Genomic DNA, 18,347 nt, shown 5'->3' on the forward strand with positions numbered 1-18,347 from the left:
CGCGCACTCTCGACTGAGACAGCGAGAAAACAGAAGACAATAGATAATACTGCAATGATCATCACATTTTTCTATTATTTGGATACTGGAGTTTGAAATAGGAGTGCGGTGTTTGGCGTGCCTGTCCATCTATAAGCTTAATAGGCCTATAGTCCTATGCCATTTTAATGCTACCGACAGAGATTTCGGGAGGAGTGTGTTTCACCTCAAGGTATGTGCGTCCGTGTCCGCAGCCAGCATCCAAAACGCGTCGACAGGTTGTCGGTGTTGCGACTGAATTTGAAGATATGTTTTCAATATAAGAGTTACATTTTTTATCAGATAACGGCAAGTCTATAATTCCGTGGGCCATTCTTCTGTCATATCATTATGTGTTTCTTAATGTTATAGCCTGCTCATGTTCATCGTTTAACTTTTACCCCAAGGAGGCTACGTTAGGCTACGGTATATTTGTTAGCCTATGTTGTATGGCCTTAGTATTTCATGATGTATAACATTTACATCCTTTGAAACAAAGAATGGTCTGATCTAGATTATTCTGATTTGTTGAAAGCACGCTGACAGCATAAATATGCTGAGGTGATTATGACCCAAATGCAACTTTTTATGTTTCAACTTTTTGATGAAAAACAACACTATTTCTGTCTAATTAAGCTGATAATGTTGACCAGAAATAATTTCTACTCGGCCAATACTGTCCAAATATAAACTTGATCCTAACCCATAATGGCAGTGGTGAAAATACTGTGATGATCTTCGACGTTTAACGGCAGAGGTCATATCTCTCCACATCTTATCCTCAGCTTCATGTTACATTTGATTCGATAATTGGCCTGCCCTTTAAGTTGATACTAGATTCCTCTAATTCCTCAGTTCTCCAACCGGCCCTGCATTATTTCACAAATGGATGACGAAAAGGGTATATGTCGCACTGTTGTTGTCATGGCAAACATGTGACAGGCTAGTGATCATTATTTGTGCAAATGTGATGATGCTCTAGCAAACAATACGTCGTCGACCTAATTCGCAAAAGTGGCCTCAAGGAGTCACGGAGTGCAGGTGCATAACGCCATGCCATCGCAAATTTGTTAACCTAATTTTCTACACTTTTTTTGTAGACCCGGCATACTCGCACTAAATAAGGCAATGACATGTTCATGCTGAGAAAGATTCATACCCATGGGCCTAGCGCTAAACCTTTCTTCCTCAATAAAACCAATATATATGATAGTGTAAACATTTCATTTTGAAGTAGGGAGAGACTGAGAGACTGCAGCGGCATGCCCTGACCCAAACCCTGACCCATGTGACCCCATGTACGTATAAAAGAATATTCCGACTGTTGCTGTTACGCAAAATGTATGGTCGCTCAGATTTGCCAACAGTCTTGCCCCCTCTGAAATGTTTGGGTGCATGACGCGTACATATCAACACGCACGGATTGGGCACAAAGTAAAGCACATACTGTTCCAATGATAGATAATTCGTCAATTTCAGACGTGCAATAAAGAAAGAAGGCTATTATTATAACAAATTGTTGTATGCCTTTTTCAAATCTTATTTGCTTTGTTATGTGTTTGGACGTTTGTGATGAATCGCTGTTGTGACAGTAACATCAATAGATATCAATATATTTTGGGCAATTTTGTTATTTTCTATTTATCTATAATTAAGGCAATTGTGTACGATATTTACATTTGTATTGCTACTAAGATCAATAGGTTAATAGGCCTCGATTATTGTTCGGGTCGTCTTTATCTTTAGGCCTAACTAAAGTATGCCCAAATCAGCGTAGCTTATGTACTGAGAAAAACTATTTCGATACATTCTCATTAGGTTATTCAATCTTTTGTATAGCCAAATTGATGAACTTTTACTTTCTTTAAGTTTGATACATTTTAGAATTCCCTTATATCTCTTCAAAACCTGAACATTAGCTCATGGACAAATACCCAACATGATTCTAATGTTGCACAGTCATTCCCGCAACGAATGAAAGAATCGAAATTCTTCTTTATAAATCTTAATTGACAGCAGTTAAAACACATCGTTTGTTGGAAAATATTAATATTCTGAATGAATTTAATATTCGATTACGCATTTTATCAAAAGATTGATCGTGTCATGTGCATTTAAACAGTCAGCCTACATTGACCTCAGAAACCATTTGATGAAAAGCAATGTCATAGCCCACTTAAAAAACAAACGTTTCCACCGTTCAATGTCGTTTTATATAGAATATTGTCAATTCATTCCAATTTCATTCTCTCTATTTATATCATAATTCTTTAATAATTCTATTATTATTATTATTGTTATTATTACGATTGTTATTATTATTATTACGCCTAATGATATTAGGTATATTATTATTATTATTATTATTACTATTATGATGATGATGATGATGTTTATTATTATTATTATTATTATTATTATTATTATTATTACTACTACTATTATCAATTGTATCAGACAGTTGGTTGTCATTGGGTCTATTATTATCGCCATATCAAGTTAGGCCTATTTGAATTGAATCAAAGGAAATCAAAACCTTAATTGGAAATCACAAGGATCACATATTTTCGATGGATTTCTGTCCTATTTCAGATGCCCCCAAAACAAACAAATTCTGAATTAGTCAGTAAACGAACTTTTATGATGAAAATATCATGAAAATATCTATGCATTTTGCTGCAAAGAGATAAACCTTGAGTTCGTGCGCCTGTGGACGGAGGTCACGGATTTAACACCAAACCAGTTATTGGTCAAGATTAGGCCTACAAAATCTCCGGTTGTGCCCTCACTCTTGACATCGGGTAGATTATATTGTGCGGCAAGTAAATAAACCACAAGACAAGGGGGCCACACACACCACGGCTTCTCCGAGTGTCAGGTGTCTAAACTCGGTTATAGGTCTACCCGGGTAGGCAAGCCTTTACCCGGGCGGGAGTGTTATTTTCTTTATCTAAGGACATATCCGGTCCTCTAGCTGTTCTATTAATGTTCTTTTTATAGCTCTTTCGCTCGTCGTGCTGACTGTCGTTTTTTACTTGAGCACACTTATGGGTTCACTATTAAACTTTTGGTTTGTATCTGGCCTCAATCTCCTTCAGCGAACACGCCGAAAGAAAGAGGGACAGTATGAAAACAGAGGAGACCCAATCATGTCTTCAGCAGCCTCCATCCTCCACGCCATACGGTGAGATACATATGATTGGCATCTTGAACCTATATAGCCCAACTATCATGATAATGTCATAGTTTAACTTACGGAGGAAATGTCCTTTACATTTGAAATCATGCAACATATGCGTGAGAGATTGTAGTGAAAGTAGCCTACCGGCATATCCTTTCAACTACAATTACTATTTGTTATTTTGTGCATTCCATTTTGGCCTCATGGAATATTGTAAACATTGTATTAGGGTGTGCGAGTATTACTGGCTGTTTGAATAATTCAAGATCTCATTTCAGACAACCATCCACTCCTGTTACCAAAAAGCTAGCTACAATAAATTGCCAAGAGCATTCAAGCTCCTCCTGTGTTTTAATGGACACACTGCAGTGATAGTAATCCCACCCCCGAACCAAACTCATTTTCATTCTCTCTACATACTGTGATGCTATAGGGACATTGTAATATTGAAGTCTTGTTTGTTTGGATGCATGGACAGACATTTATGATCCTAAGTTCAGTTTGATATTTCACAGATCTGACCAATCACACTCATCATACACTCCTATGTCCATTTGTCCTCTCTTCTCTTTCCCACCCCAGGTTCAGAGCATGGGGGAGGGGGGGAGATGTGTGCGGGCTGTGAGTCCCCCATCGCCGACCGCTTCTTGCTGCGTGTGAATGAGCGATCGTGGCACGAGACCTGTGTCAAGTGTGCTGTGTGCCTGAGTGCTCTCAGTGGGACCTGTTACTGCAGAGACCGCCTGCTCTACTGTAAACACGACTATGAGAAGTAAGAGCACCTCCCAATCACAACATGCTAAAATACATCTCATTTTACAGTTTTCAAACTTTTGAATATTACTATGGCACAAAATATGAACACTGTTCATAGAATATGAAGGACATAAGATGGCATACTACCATTTAGTCTTAGTGAGACGGTGTATATTTTCATTTTCCACTTTTTTCACTGATAAAGGCAGCCACTTTTTTGTAGTGCGTGCGTGCATGCATGCACATGTGCATGTGTGTGTGTACATGTGTGCGTGTGCATGTGAGTGCGTGTGTGTGGGGCTGTACTTGGCTGTGCCTACTGTGTGTGTGTGTGTGTGTGTGTGTGTGTGTGTGTGTGTGTATGTGTGTGTTTCGTGGGTGTGAAGGTGGCGCTGGTCAGTGTGTATTTAAGTCAGTGCTGAGATCTTCAGGGGTGGACGGCTGAAGGACGACCCTGCAGCTCGTTATCATTGTTGTGAAAAGTGTCAGACGGCATCCAGCAGCCAGGCGCTCCCACTGTACCTGACATCTGGAGGAGAGAGAGAGGGTGAGATAGGGGAGGGAGGAGAGAGAGAGCGAGGGACAGAGTGGAAAAGTGATACGAAGAGTCAGGGAGAGTAGAATAAAGACGTTTACTCTGAGTTATTTTCTCTAAACCTTCTTAGTTTTGAGATGAATGTGATTTTCGAAAATAAATCATTGCTGATTGCATGTGATTTGTGTCAACCAAATCAAGCTCTCAGTAAGCTCTGGAAACTGCATACTATATCTGTTTGTCAATTTCAAAAGGTTGAGCAGCATATGTATGTTTATCAAATTCTGTACATACATTTGAGCTTTTGACTGTGTATGGGAATGTTGTGTGGTTTTTATTGTCTAATCCATAGTCCCTTAATTGGAGTATGTAGTATATATATATTGGATTGGACACTATCTGCAGTATGATGTTGTGTGTATGGTGGTGTATAGAGTGGAGTGGGTCCCTATGTTATACGCCATGTTGTGTCTCTCTGTGCGAGACTTGGCACACACCACAGCCCATGACCTTCAGGAGATCTGCAACAATGTCTCCTTGTGTTCCCTGCAGTCTGTCCATCAGCACCTAACACCAAACACACCTCCTCCCCCTCAACCTAGAGCAGGTGTGTGTACTGTATGAGATACCAGGAGCGTGCATAAGAATCTGGAGTGTGCTTAAGAATTTGAAATAGACCCGTTTTTTTAGCCTTAACCCTTTATGTTCTGGAGTTTTGTGTGCCATTGATTGGACTATATACTTTCTGATGCTTTGGAACAAAGGCAATTGACCAATATGAAAGCAGAAATGAAGAAGCAACTCTATTGCTATTAAGACAAGACTATATATCAATCCTTTCGTATGAAATGAAATGCTGTAATACTGTATTTGAGATGTCTAAGATGATGAGATGATGAGATGTGACAACATCACTCTTTCTACCATTCGCAATTTTCAACATGTCTCAGTCTCATAACACACGAACAGTGCCTACTTTGCCTTGCTCACAGGCTCCCTCTCTATAATATCTCAGTCTTCTTGTTTTCAATAACAATTTTGTGTTGTTGCTGTCATTACAACACTCCACCCACACACTTTGACCGACAGACAGACAGACTAGACCCTCCCACAGACACACACTCCCCAAATGCACACACACAAACATGCCTCTTTTCCCCCTCTCCCTCTCCAACAACACACATCGTCGTCCCCCCCCCTCTTCACACACAGAGCAGAGAGAGGCAGAATGTTCTAGTTGACCCAGGTCTCAGACCAATAAAACCCCCCTGCCCCAGGCCAGGGGTTGGTGCCTGGAGCCCAGGCAGAAAATTAGTCTAGAGCAGGACTAGACGAACTAGCAGCCCCTTCAGCAGCCACCACACAACCTACTTCTCTTGCACTGTGAGAGTATGAGAGCTGGGTCATTGGGGCGGATATGTACCAAACCCTGGGTTTAATAATCACTCTGTTGGTTGGGGGAGACACAGAGACCCAGTCTGGATAAACTCCCTCTGCAGGGGAGAGGGGACTCCCCTCTCACCAGTCACAGCAGAGACACACCTTCACTGATCAAGCTGCTGTCTCTCATACTGTCTGTGTAGGCCATCCTCTCATGTTACAAGTGTATGTGTCTCTGTATGTGTGTTCTCATGAATCTCTCAGCTATTAAACACAGTTCTCTTGTATGGTGGGTTTGAGAACAGAGATCATCTCCCCCTGATATCTCCACCCCTCCCCCTATCTCTATCCCTCTCGCTCTCTCTCTCTCTCTCCCTCCCTCTCTCCATTACCTCATTCATCACTGTCTGGTTTGTAATAATATTTCTCTATTCCAAACCTCATTTCCCGCGTGTTGAGATTGATAGCAGTGATGACACCAATCAGTTTATCTCTCCGTTTATCCCTCGTTTTCTCTTAATCGTCTCTCTGCTCTGCGCCTCTTTGTGTCTCGGGCTGGGAGGAGAGGGAGGGAGGGAGGGGGTTGATTGGGTACAGTGTTAATTACCTAGCATTCTCAGGCTTTCCAGTGATGAAGGCATAGCGGTATTAGACTAACAGTGCCAGACTGGGGTAGTTAGAATCCAGTAAGGAAAGAAGGGGTTAAATCATAGATAAGATATGATCCCCCCCCAAAAAATTGTTCATCACCTCCATGTTGAGTGATAAATCACTGGTGTATTGATCACGTGCATGCCCTCATATACCATTATGTATCTACCTTTTAAGAACCATGAATGAGAGGAAGCATACATTATATAGACTGATATTGCTGATTTGGTTGAAAGCTCCCTGTGTGTTTGCACTTAGCACAGTCTGTTGGAAAGGGTAAAGATCTGTTTAGGAGATGTTGGTCTTGGCTCAGACACATGCACAGTGATCCACAGGGGGGGCAAGGTCAGTCAGACAGTCACTGTCTAAGCCATGTTCCGGGCTCCATATCCATGCTGAGAAGCAAGAAGTAAGTTGTGTGGTTTTGAACCTTTCACAAGGTCTACTCTTTCCTCCATCATCCAGACACTCAGTATGGGATCTGGTGGAGGCTGGTGGAGGCAGAAACCAGAAGACGGGCTCATTGTAATGCACTGAATGGAACGAGGGACAGACAGACAGACGGACAGACAGACAAACCGACAGACAGACCGACAGACCGACAGACAGACAGACAGACAGACAGACAGACAGACAGACTAGACGGACAGACAGACAGACTAGACAGACAGACTACACCCTCCCACAGACACACACTCCTCTGACACACACACATACCATCCCACGCATTACAATGAGCCCGGCCTCCAATGTCTGCCTCCACCAGCCTCCTACAAATCCCATACCGAGTGTCTGGATGGTGGAAGGAAGAGTGGTGTGTTGAGGTCAACAGGTGATAGAGGGAGGAGTGACAGAGAGATGAAGGAGCTCAGGAGGGAAGAGAGAGAGAAACCAACGATACACTTATTATAAAAACATACATGGTAAAGTTCCTACAGAGAGAATGGATGTACAGAGAGAAGAGAAGAGACAGGGGGGGAGTGAGGGAGAGTTGATACAGAAAGAGATTAGAAAAAGGGTACGAGGTGAGGAGGTGGATAAAGGCGAGATCACGGGAGAGAGGTAGAGGGGAAGACAGCAGGGAGAGGTAGGTGAGAGGGAGGTGTCACCCCCCTGTAATATTGCCACTGTTTTTGCATAATGTGTGATGAGTCCCCATCATCTTGCCTCCCCCACAACAATTTCATTACAGACAGCTAATAAATGTTTCATGGCAGAACAAGCTGCTCGCCTCGGCTTTATTAAATCTGAGATAATAAAAGAAGAGCGACAAAAAAAAGAGAAAGGGGGGGGGGGTGGACCACGGAGAGAGAGAGAGATAGAGAGAACGCCTGAGACATTCTCAAATAGGGCGGCTGTATCTCCTGTTTCTGGGGCAACGGGTCCCCCTGTCCCCCGCCCCCCCCCTCCCCACTGCTTCCCGCTCCGCCAAAGAGAGACAGGAAATGAGAAACGGCCAGACAGGATATTGCGTTCTGGTGGCCTGGGGATTAGCTGTTTTATCTAAACTAACACACACACACACACACACACACACACACACAGACACACACACACACACACACACACGCGCGCATATACTCATCAATTTCCTCATACACATCCACACATTCCATTCACACTCATCCTAGCATCAGGCACAGTGTGTACGCACATACACTCTCACATGCATTCTTGCTCTCATGCAGGCTTTTAGTTTACTTTATACTTTATGCAGGTATATTACATATTGGTCATGTAATATCATATCTTGCTGTCACAGAAGAGTTGAGTGTCTCGTCTCCACCATGACCTCATGTAGAGAAAAAGTGTTCATATGTACGATGTGAACAATTTAGTTGTGTGCCATGTAACAGTATAACTGTGAGAATAGCTGAGTGTCTATGGGGAGATGCTTTTTGGAGAGTGGTCTTGGCAGCTCCTCCAAATGTAATAGGACCTTACTTACTGTTCATTACATTCTAATAAGACGGTCAATATTTTTGAAACAAAATGAGACTGTCAGAAGCATGTCACACATCATTTTACACACATGATTTTAAAGAGATTGACAGGACTGTTAAGTTTCGCAAATATTTATGGCTGTGTCAGTGTATGGATGGCTGGACATAACGTGCATTCATATGTGCATGCATGCGTGCATCTGCCAACTATTTGTTGATGTTTATTCATCACTAATCTGTGGTATGCACAGTATCTATGATCCATCTGTTTTTGTATGTGTGTGTGATCTATGTATGTGTACTGTATGTGATATATACAGTATGTATATAGTGTGTGTGTTTGTGCGTGTGTGTGATTGTGTGTGTTTGGTGGTGGTGTTGGTGGTGGCGGCGGGGGAAGCGCATATCGTGGGGAATGCTGGGAGATTTTAATAACACAGAAGCAGTGCAGGGAGATTTAATAAAAGGAGATGATGTGATTACTGAACCCTGGCTCTGAGCCATCTTGCTTCACAGAGCAATATCCGCTCACACACACACACACACACACACACACACACACACACACACACACACACACACACACACACACACACACACACACCACAAGAAAATGATACTGAAGCTAAGCACAATTTAGGCATAAGATTGTAGCCTATCATTTGGACTGTATTGATTCCATACACACAACCTTACCTTTGCACTTTCATTTTCAATACACTTGTGTAAACAACCACCTACATACATTACTACTGAAAAGGACACAAGCCACTACAAATTGGACACATACTGTGAAAGCACATAGCAGCAAGCAATTATGCATACACGTGAATGTTCATCACACTTACTTCATACTTAGTCTACACACGCACTTAAGAATTCAACACAAACACACAGCAAACTCATTAAATCAGACTGTTTGGATGATAGAATAGACTCGAAAGTTGATGTCATGTTTGTTAGACAAATCTATGTCTTATACCTTTTCGATACACATTTCTTGGATCATGACTATCCTGTTGCTCAGACCTCTGTGTGTTCGCCAGTACATGGACTCCAGTGCCGCATTCAGACAATAAAGTCTCTCTCATCATGTGTGTATGCCTAGGCTCTACGGGATGTGTCTAAGAATGGGCTGGATATACACATCAATTTACTGTCTCTTACCTTTTCACTTTCTACGCCGCCGCCCCCCCTTCAATCCCATAATCCCTGGGCGCAGAATTACCCATACCCATATCACCCGTCTCTCGCCAGAGATCTCAAATCCATGTACTGTTGATAAAGATCTTTTCAGTTCTATTTATTACTGAGGTTTTGTTCACCACATGTTCCCTATAGTGAATGGAGCTGGCTCCCCAAACCGTACCTTCCCTTCTCTTCTACAGAGAGAGCCTTTTAGCTGTGTGTACCATGATACCCCATTGTGCATCTGAACTCTTCTCAACCCTTAGGTCCAGAACATGTTGTCTGATGCTATTTCTTTAGAACGCGGCTACCCGTTGCTATGACTGTAACGCTATTCCTCAACATTGTCCATTTTGATACATTTTAATACGAGCTATTAAACGTATTGTATCCTAGGGAAAGGGCCATTGTGTATTCTAGTTTTATTAGGGGGATTAAGCTGATCTACTTAGTGACCCCCCTCGGTGATAGTTGCCCCAAGTTTCCTTTATTACCCATGTCGAGTACATTTGCACTAAACAGTGGATACGGCTTGCAGTGTGAAATGGGATGAAAACAAATAATGCCGAATGGATTCTAGTGTGGTCCTTGTTTATGATGTATCATCACTCTAAATTAGGAGTATTTGCTGTATGTTATTAGAATAGGAGGCATCATGGAATGAGGGGTTATAGTGGTGGAATTGTCTGGATTCGTGTTGAAATGGCTTGGTTACTAAGGTATTGATTAGCTTTTTGATGCTTTTACTGAACCAACATAAAATAGTTTGTTGGGATTTGTATGGTTTAGTTATATAGCTTGGCTGGCCTTCTCCAAGATGATAGATAGGTGGTTCAAGTTTGTTGCTGCACTTGTTGATTCTACTGGTCAACTTTGACGCAGTATCATGAAAAATCAATTTTGATTCTGAAGTGTGACATTTTAATTCACACAGATTTATTTATTTTATCCATGTGCCTGCCATGTAAATGTTAGCATGGTGTGTGTGTGTGTGTGTGTGTGTGTGTGTGTGTGTGTGTGTGTGTGTGTGTGTGTGTGTGTGTGTGTGTGTGTGTGTGTGTGTGTGTGTGTGTATGTGTGTGTGTGTGTGTGGGGGGGGGGGGGGGGGGGGTTGTTTGTGTGAATGTGTGTGTGTGGGTGTTTATTGACAACTTACACTTTGCAAATACTTCAATTATCTTATTATTAGATGTTATATCTTTTTTCTTCTTTTTTTTTTAAAGAAGATTACCATCATTATGATATGAAACCTCTGTCTATTATGATGATTATGGAGTTGCGTGAGTGTCTTGTGTGGAACTGTGGTGATTTTGGTGTGTGTTTGGTTAAGTGAGTGAGTGTGACGGTGTGATTTGAGTAATTTGGGGGCCGTTTGGCAGATGGATTGAGACAGATTAGCCGTAGCAGCTGCGTTTGGGACAGGATCACAGATTAGGGGCTTTAATGTGCAGACCTGGCTCCCTCTCTGGCCTCCAGATTTGGGTAGCAACACCTTCCTCTCGCCCAGTCAGGGAGCTTCAACACTTCTCTGCCTCCCTCCCTCTGTCCCTCATCATCCTTCTCTCCGTCCCTTGTTCTCGCTTTCCCCACCATACTCTTAAAATTAATTTCTGTTTCTCATCTCTGCCTCCATTCAACAGTCTTTTTTCTGGCTCACTCTTATTTTCCTGGTCCCTCTATGCAGGTGTGATTTGGATATACAATTAAAAGTAGGCACAGTATACGGTATAGGTAACCTGGGTTACTTATCAATATGTCTGGAATCTGTATCTGCTGTTTGTGTGGTTTTTTTGTGTGTGTGTGTGTGTGTGTGTGTGTGTGTGTGTGTGTGTGTGTGTGTGTGTGTGTGTGTGTGTCAGTTTGTGTGTGTGTGTGTTTTAGTGTGCAAAAGAGAGAGGAGAGAGATTAACCCCATGCTATCCCCAATCCCTGGTTATGAGTTTACAGCGTCTGTCTGGGCATCGCACTGTTTAAACAACAATCTAATTAATCCTGTCTTTATTAGTTTCAGTGAACTGGGGAGGGAGGGCGGGAGGGAGTGAGGGAGAACTGGGAATTCTGGCAGAAAACATTTGGGAGGGAGGGAGGGAGAGCGGGAGGTAGAGAATAGAGGGAGAAACAGGGATTTGAGAAGAATTTAGAAGTTGTTTTGGGCCTTTAAATTGAATGGAAATGTTGATGAGAAGAGTGACAGAGAAAATTAAAGTGGCACAGCACTCGAGAGGAGAGGTGAGAACAAAAGGAGAGAAGTGGACACAGAGAAAAAAACAGCATGTGACCACACAGAGTTAGAACTTAAATTGTCTTTAGATAAACAAGATATGTGTTTCACAAATTTTGTACTAAACTCCATTAATAGCGGATTAGGTAATGACTGGACCTGCTTGTTCAAATAATGGGACTGTAGAATCCACCACTTCAGTTCCAGTTGACTACTGCCACCTAGTGTCAGTACTGAAAAAGTACATTTCGACATCAAATTCAAATTGACTACTGTCATTTCAGTGAACAGATGTTAACCATGTTGCTCTGTGCTTTGGAGCCATGTGACCTTTGATAAAGATACACTATAGCTGTCTCCAGAAGCATTTGAGATGAGGACCAATTATGTCAAACCTTCTGTGTCACTCTCCTCCACTACTCCCTCCCTCCCTCTGCTGTTCTATTCTCTTGTTCCTCTGTTTTGGGTTTTTTATAATCACGTCTATGTTTATGTCTCTTTTTGTGTATCTCTCCCTCACACATTCGTATGTCTATCGTTCTCTCTATCTCCAGATTGTTTGTGAGGAAGTGCAGTGCCTGCTTGCAGGTAATTGGTCGTTCGGAGCTGATCATGCGCGTGCTGGGGCAGGTGTACCACCTGGGCTGTTTCAGCTGCTGTGAGTGTGAGCGCAGACTGCAGCGTGGAGATGAGTTTGTACTGAAAGAGGGCCAGCTGCTCTGCCGAGGAGACTATGAGAAGGAGAGAGAGATGCTGGCTGCTATCAGTCCCACCCCCACAGATTCAGGTAAAGGACAGCTTATCACCTGGAGCAAATCCTCTACGACAACATAAACTGTCATTACACCTCCAATAGGCATTCACTATTCTATTAAGGTTTTCACCCGAGCTGAAACTTTTAGAATATCTTATTCATTGCTGTGCACTGTAAACTTATACAGATTTTCTCTCTCCACCCCACTCAGTGAAAAGTGAGGATGAGGAAGGCGGAGGTGGTTCTGTAGGGGGAAAGGGCAGTGATGGAGGGAAGGACCACAAACGCTCAAAACGACCACGCACCATCCTGACCACACAACAGCGCCGTGCTTTCAAGGCCTCCTTTGAGGTTTCCTCCAAACCTTGCAGAAAGGTAGCCTCATTAGCTCATACACTCTCTCTATGACTCTCTTTTCCTGAAGGCCAATAGCGAATGCCTCATAGACACACGAACACAGACCAATGTCATGCTTCACGAAGGCTTTTGTTTCTCTGAACTGCAGGTGAGAGAGACGCTGGCTGCTGAGACCGGGTTGACGGTGCGAGTTGTCCAGGTGTGGTTTCAAAACCAGAGAGCAAAGGTGAAATATCTAATGTGCCCTGAACACACATACCCATACCCACCCACACACCCATACTGTAATATTCACACCACCGAATACACTTTGTCCTCTTGGCATAAGTACATCGTCGGTCTGACAGAGGAGTGTGCTTGTGTGTTTCAGATGAAGAAGATTGCTCGCAGGCAGCAGCAGCAGCAGCAGCAGCAGGAACAGGAGCAGCTCGGGGGGACCAGGAGGGGGCCGAGCAGAGGGGGTCGACAGAGCAATGACGATAGTGAGGGTAAGAGAAAGGAACAGGTGAAACAGTGTCTCTCACGTGGTTGGGGGGCGAGAGGGAGGATGAGGGGAGGCAGGGGAATTGAGGAATGCTGTGATTCTTTCCGCAGACGGTTCAAGCGGTCACGGATTGGACGGGCTGCTGGCGTACCCCTCACTGCCACGGCAGCAGCTATTGGCTCTGGACCCCAATATCTATGGAGGAGAGCCGTTCCGTCACGGGCTGACACCACCTCAGCTGGGCTCTGAGCTCCACTCCTATGGTGAGAGAGTGCGGGTGGAAGGCATTGAATGTTGCTAACACTTTATGTTACAGATTTGGAAGGTAGCGTAAGGAGGGAAATGAAGGGACAAAGGAGTTGGTGATAAGTGTTTCCATTTACACATGTTTATGCCCTCTGACTTCCTTCTCTAGTTGTATGCCTCTCTCCATCGCCCGTTGTTTTGTCTCCTCTCACACTTTTTTTTTCTCTCTCTCTCTCTTAGACTCAGAGACAGTGTTCCACGACCTGGACAGTGACGGAAGCCTCAGTCACCTTGGTGACTGTCTCTTGGCAACAGCAGAGGGCGGGCTTCTAGCAGGACGGGTGGGAAATCCCATTGACCGCCTCTACTCCATGCAAAACGCCTACTTCACCTCCTGACCCCACTGAACCCTCACCCAGACTAACTCCACCTCCACTCAGAGACGCAGCTAATGGAGTCTATCCATCCACAGCCTGCAAAAACACCACACCCCAACACCAATTCATGCTTGACCTCGATCAATCCAATAACCTGACCAGGGTTTCTGCATGTGATGCAACAAAGTCAAAATGTATAGGAAACAGAAACACCCACACTCACACTGGAGTGGTAACCACCCACCTCTGAACATTACCAGGTTATATGGCACACACAGCTAAATAATCTAATAATCTTTGGTATTAAATCAGAAATCAGGCATTGCAATGATATCACTGGGCAGCTCAAAGTATTTACTCACTTTAAATATGAATACAAAGGTTTAGACTAACAGATTGCAAAATGCACTTTGTCTCTAGTGATCATGATTGGCGATAATTCATTTGGCATCATTACATCATTTGCTAAATTATATAGCATGAGGATGTACATTATGGCTGCAGTACCTATTCAGCCTGGTTCCCCCTGACCGATGATAAGAATCCATTCTCAATGAAAACGTCTAACTGTTGAAACTGAGAAACTGTAACCCCCCACCCACCCCCCAGTAGAATAAGATGACAGATTCATCAAAAGCTTTTCTTAAGGATCATTTGGGGTATTTTCATGCGAAAGTTGCTACAATCTTTGATTTGACATGTGGTCCTTTTCATGCTTTTATCTGATCCCAATGTGCTGAACACTCATCTTGGTATGAGCAGCATAAAGTGGTATCCCAACCCAAGGATTTGGATTGCTAGTGGTGAGTAAGCTAACAAGAGTGTTTCACTCATTAACTCATGATCTACTTCTTGTATCCACATGGTTAAGGCATACAGACCAGAGCAGGCCGAATGGAAGTCCCTACTGTTCTGCTGGAGTGGTGGAGATTGGTGCTGGACCATCACCCAGGGGTGTTTGTGTATGAATGTGAACGGGGGGGAATATCAGAAGGATAGAGTAATGAGTCCTGTGTATTGCTTAGAGATTGGAGGAGAGGAACTTACAGTGGTTTCTTATGGAAGGAAGGAAGTATGTTAGGTTAAGAATTTGCTCTCAGGTTAGTGTGTAAGTTTATGTTGACTGAGTACTGACTCAGAGTAGTGTGCTGGTTAGGATTACAGTTTTGACCCATGATTTGCTGCAATGTTCTTGATTGAAACAAAAGAGGTTTCAGGCAATGTTCCACAGGAAATCACCACCATACTGTATTTTCTTATTAGTTCTCGTTTGCTTACACAAGGATTGAAGGATTTAGACGGTATAAACAATCAGGGTCATTTCGGCTAAATCACAGGGTCATTTTTAGAGCCGAAGGAAACAGGGTTGTGTAAAGGAAAGTGTAAATGACTTTTGTGTCCCTATTTCTTTGATACTGTGAAAAACTCACTAAAAGGTAGTAGTTGAATACTAATGGGTGTGTAACACGCAAATGTTATGCTATGATGATGTGTTTTAATGTAAAATAACTGTGTTAATATGACCGTGGATACAATTAATACTACTATTATAGGTATAATCACTGTAATTATTTCTCTTGTTCTTAACACTTCTTAAAATTAGATGTTGTTGAATATTTTGTACCTGCTCCTATATGGTGATGTTCAATAAGTATTTATGTTGTAGCATGATGATGTGTGTGCCACTTCTAGAATACATTCGGAAATGTATAAAATCACTACGGACAAAGCACTGATGACTGACACAGTATTTTCATGAATCTTATCCACACTGGGGCCAGACTCACCAGTTTCAGCCAGGCAACAGCAATGTGCTACCATCTTGTAGTTTCCTCTTCTTTATTTCTGATCATTGATATAATTTACATTGTAGTACTTCTGTGGATATAATTTATTGTGTGGTACTTTCTGTGGAATATTCTTACTTTGAAATACTGACAGAAGTGTGCTCTTTATTTTTGTTCTGTGACTTCCAGTGGAAAATGTTCTTTGGAGTGTATTGTCATTTCTTCAATACAATCTGTCAATTCACCTTGGGACCCAACTATGCCTATTGCTTACATTATTCACTGTTAAGTCTAGATGTCTGATGATACAGCCTTCCCTTTCTATTAGGAGATATTACATTCTTAAGGAAGAATCTTTACACTTGATTGCCCTCTCGCAGCCTTTAATAACTCAACCAGAAAAGGACTGTTCTGCTTAGTAGTCAAAGGGCTCATAACTCAACATCCTCCCTCTGTAGTCAAACTGATTATAACTCAACAGCCCCCTCTCCTCCATTCTTCCCAGGCCACTTTTCCCTCAGTCAGTGGGTAGCCAGGAAAGATGTGTGGGAGAGATATCATACATTCCAAGGTTTAATATTATACCCTGACTCAAACCTGAGGAAAGGCCATGTGGGAGGGATACACAGGAGTAACATTGAACATCAGAGGATAACCAAACAGGATGAGTAATGAGACTTTGAGACACGCTTTTAATTGAAATAGTTCACTAAAAACAACATAAATAATTGGCTCTACACTACTCTACACCACAAAGACGAAATGTGATACTTAGACAACACTCACATGTGCACATCTATCCTTAGCATTGTATCGCGTTTTATGTTTTATTGATTTTTAGCAATTTCAGTCAATGTTGTGAGAATGTATTATCCTAAAATCTGCTGCACAGTCACACAATTTCTTCTGCCATAAACAAGACACCTGTCTGTTCACAGTGAGAGCTCACACAAAGAGCACAGCGACATGAAAGAAGAATCTCTTGAATCTTGTCTATCAGAAAGAAATGAGTCCCATCAACAAGTGGATCTTAGGATGAATTATCAAAAGGGTTTGGTAATATCCATGATTCAGCTGACAGTCTGTGCTACTGGTAAGATATCTCTTCCTTGAGAGTGATGTAGGGTCACTGGATCCTACAAGGGTTGAGGGATTTCTTCCTTCCTTTCATGATGTGGGGGGGTGGGGGTCACTGGATCCTACGAGGGTTGAGGGACTGAATCCACTGCTGAAAGAGAAGACAAAGTCACTTTAACTTCTACAATAGTGATGACATGTCAAGCACTTCCTTGGGGGACACAGGTCAATAACGGTTTTAAAAGAATTGGGATTGGTGTAAACATGGATGACAGGTAGTTTTCAACATATTTCTTACACAAATTAATTCCAAATTCATAAAATAATCTATGAGGGGGAGTGAACACTTCCAGGGAAGGGATGAGGAATGGAATTCAGAATTAGTATAACCAGGCCAGAGGTAGAAACAGACTGTATCAGTGAATACTCACCCACTCCAGAAAGATTCACTGTCTCAGCACAGCCAAGAAAACGTGCTACATGGGCTGTACAGGAGGTAGGGGAGGTTGAGTTCTCTCGTAGGCAGCGGTCAAACTCTGTGAACTCTTTGCCACAATCTGACCTGATCTTCTGGATCACCGGGCTACAAGAGCATCAAAGGAAGGGAGAAAGTATTGGGGAGAACAGTAGAGGACAGGACATTACTGTGAAGAGTTGTGAGGATATTGTCAAAGAGGTCAAGTATGAATACATTTTCCAAACAGAGATACACTTACTGTGAAGATGTGCACTGTGCCACCTTCATCTTCAGGTCTTGACACTGCTGCTGCCATGTTGATTGGTTGGAGGCCACACATGCCCCATACTCCTCCATCTCCTTATGGCAATACCTGGTCGTGATTTCCATGGCAACCTGCCTGAAAGGTGACAGACAAAATATTTTCAAGACACGCATTGCCAAAGGTATTACGCTTCCTTCTGGCATAAGCATACTGCAGCCAATCAGGTCCAATTATGACTTAGGAAAAGCAAACTGAGTTAAAACTGATAGGTTGAAGGTTTTTCAGTATAAAGGCATGCGCATGGTACAATCTGTACAGAGTATCATATCAATTGAATACATTAATTTCGTCCAGGGCACAAATGTGGTACACTGATGATGGATGGAGCCTACAGTGAAAGTCGGTATGGAATGTATAGCAAACCAGATTATGGAGAATGATATTGATAGAACTTCAGGCACTGTATCATTAATACAGTTAAAATACTTACATGTTTGCGTTAGAAGAAAAACAAAGGCTTGTCTAGTACTATTAAAAGAAAATATATAATCAAGGTTATAAAACATGTGCACAGTTACTACCGCACACGCCCCACGTCTCGTTTGATAGGGCGAAAGATGCTGCTAGCTGCAATATGTTTCTATTCCATTGGTCCTCATTAGATGTCAAT

At 42.5% G+C, this 18,347-nt stretch overlaps 2 protein-coding genes across 3 annotated transcripts; one reads left to right on the plus strand and one right to left on the minus strand.

Moving 5' to 3' along the window:
* Positions 1 to 167: 167 nt before the first annotated feature.
* Positions 168 to 14,112, plus strand: lmx1al (LIM homeobox transcription factor 1, alpha-like; the record flags this gene model as incomplete). The annotated part of the gene is made up of 9 exons (XM_083677876.1): positions 168 to 211; positions 3,117 to 3,202; positions 3,782 to 3,971; positions 12,428 to 12,660; positions 12,839 to 13,002; positions 13,133 to 13,210; positions 13,355 to 13,472; positions 13,579 to 13,731; positions 13,955 to 14,112. The coding sequence occupies 9 exons, from the start codon at positions 168 to 170 to the stop codon at positions 14,110 to 14,112; spliced, it is 1,224 nt and encodes a 407-aa protein (XP_083534002.1).
* A 2,438-nt stretch (positions 14,113 to 16,550) lies between these two features.
* On the minus strand, positions 16,551 to 18,271 carry chchd5 (coiled-coil-helix-coiled-coil-helix domain containing 5). 2 transcript variants are annotated; one of them, XM_083676768.1, is made up of 4 exons: positions 18,168 to 18,271; positions 17,672 to 17,812; positions 17,387 to 17,538; positions 16,551 to 17,103 (listed from the first exon to the last, which is right to left on the minus strand). In XM_083676768.1, coding segments are annotated over exons 1-4 (321 nt in total). In that variant the 5' UTR covers positions 18,170 to 18,271; the 3' UTR covers positions 16,551 to 17,077. The 2 variants fall into 2 exon arrangements, with proteins under 2 accessions (XP_083532894.1, XP_083532893.1); XM_083676767.1 differs by having other exon boundaries at positions 16,551 to 17,106.
* Positions 18,272 to 18,347: the final 76 nt, after the last annotated feature.

The sequence above is a fragment of the Argentina silus genome (genome assembly GCF_951799395.1).
Source record: "Argentina silus genome assembly, chromosome: 9".
NCBI lineage: Eukaryota > Metazoa > Chordata > Actinopteri > Argentiniformes > Argentinidae > Argentina > Argentina silus.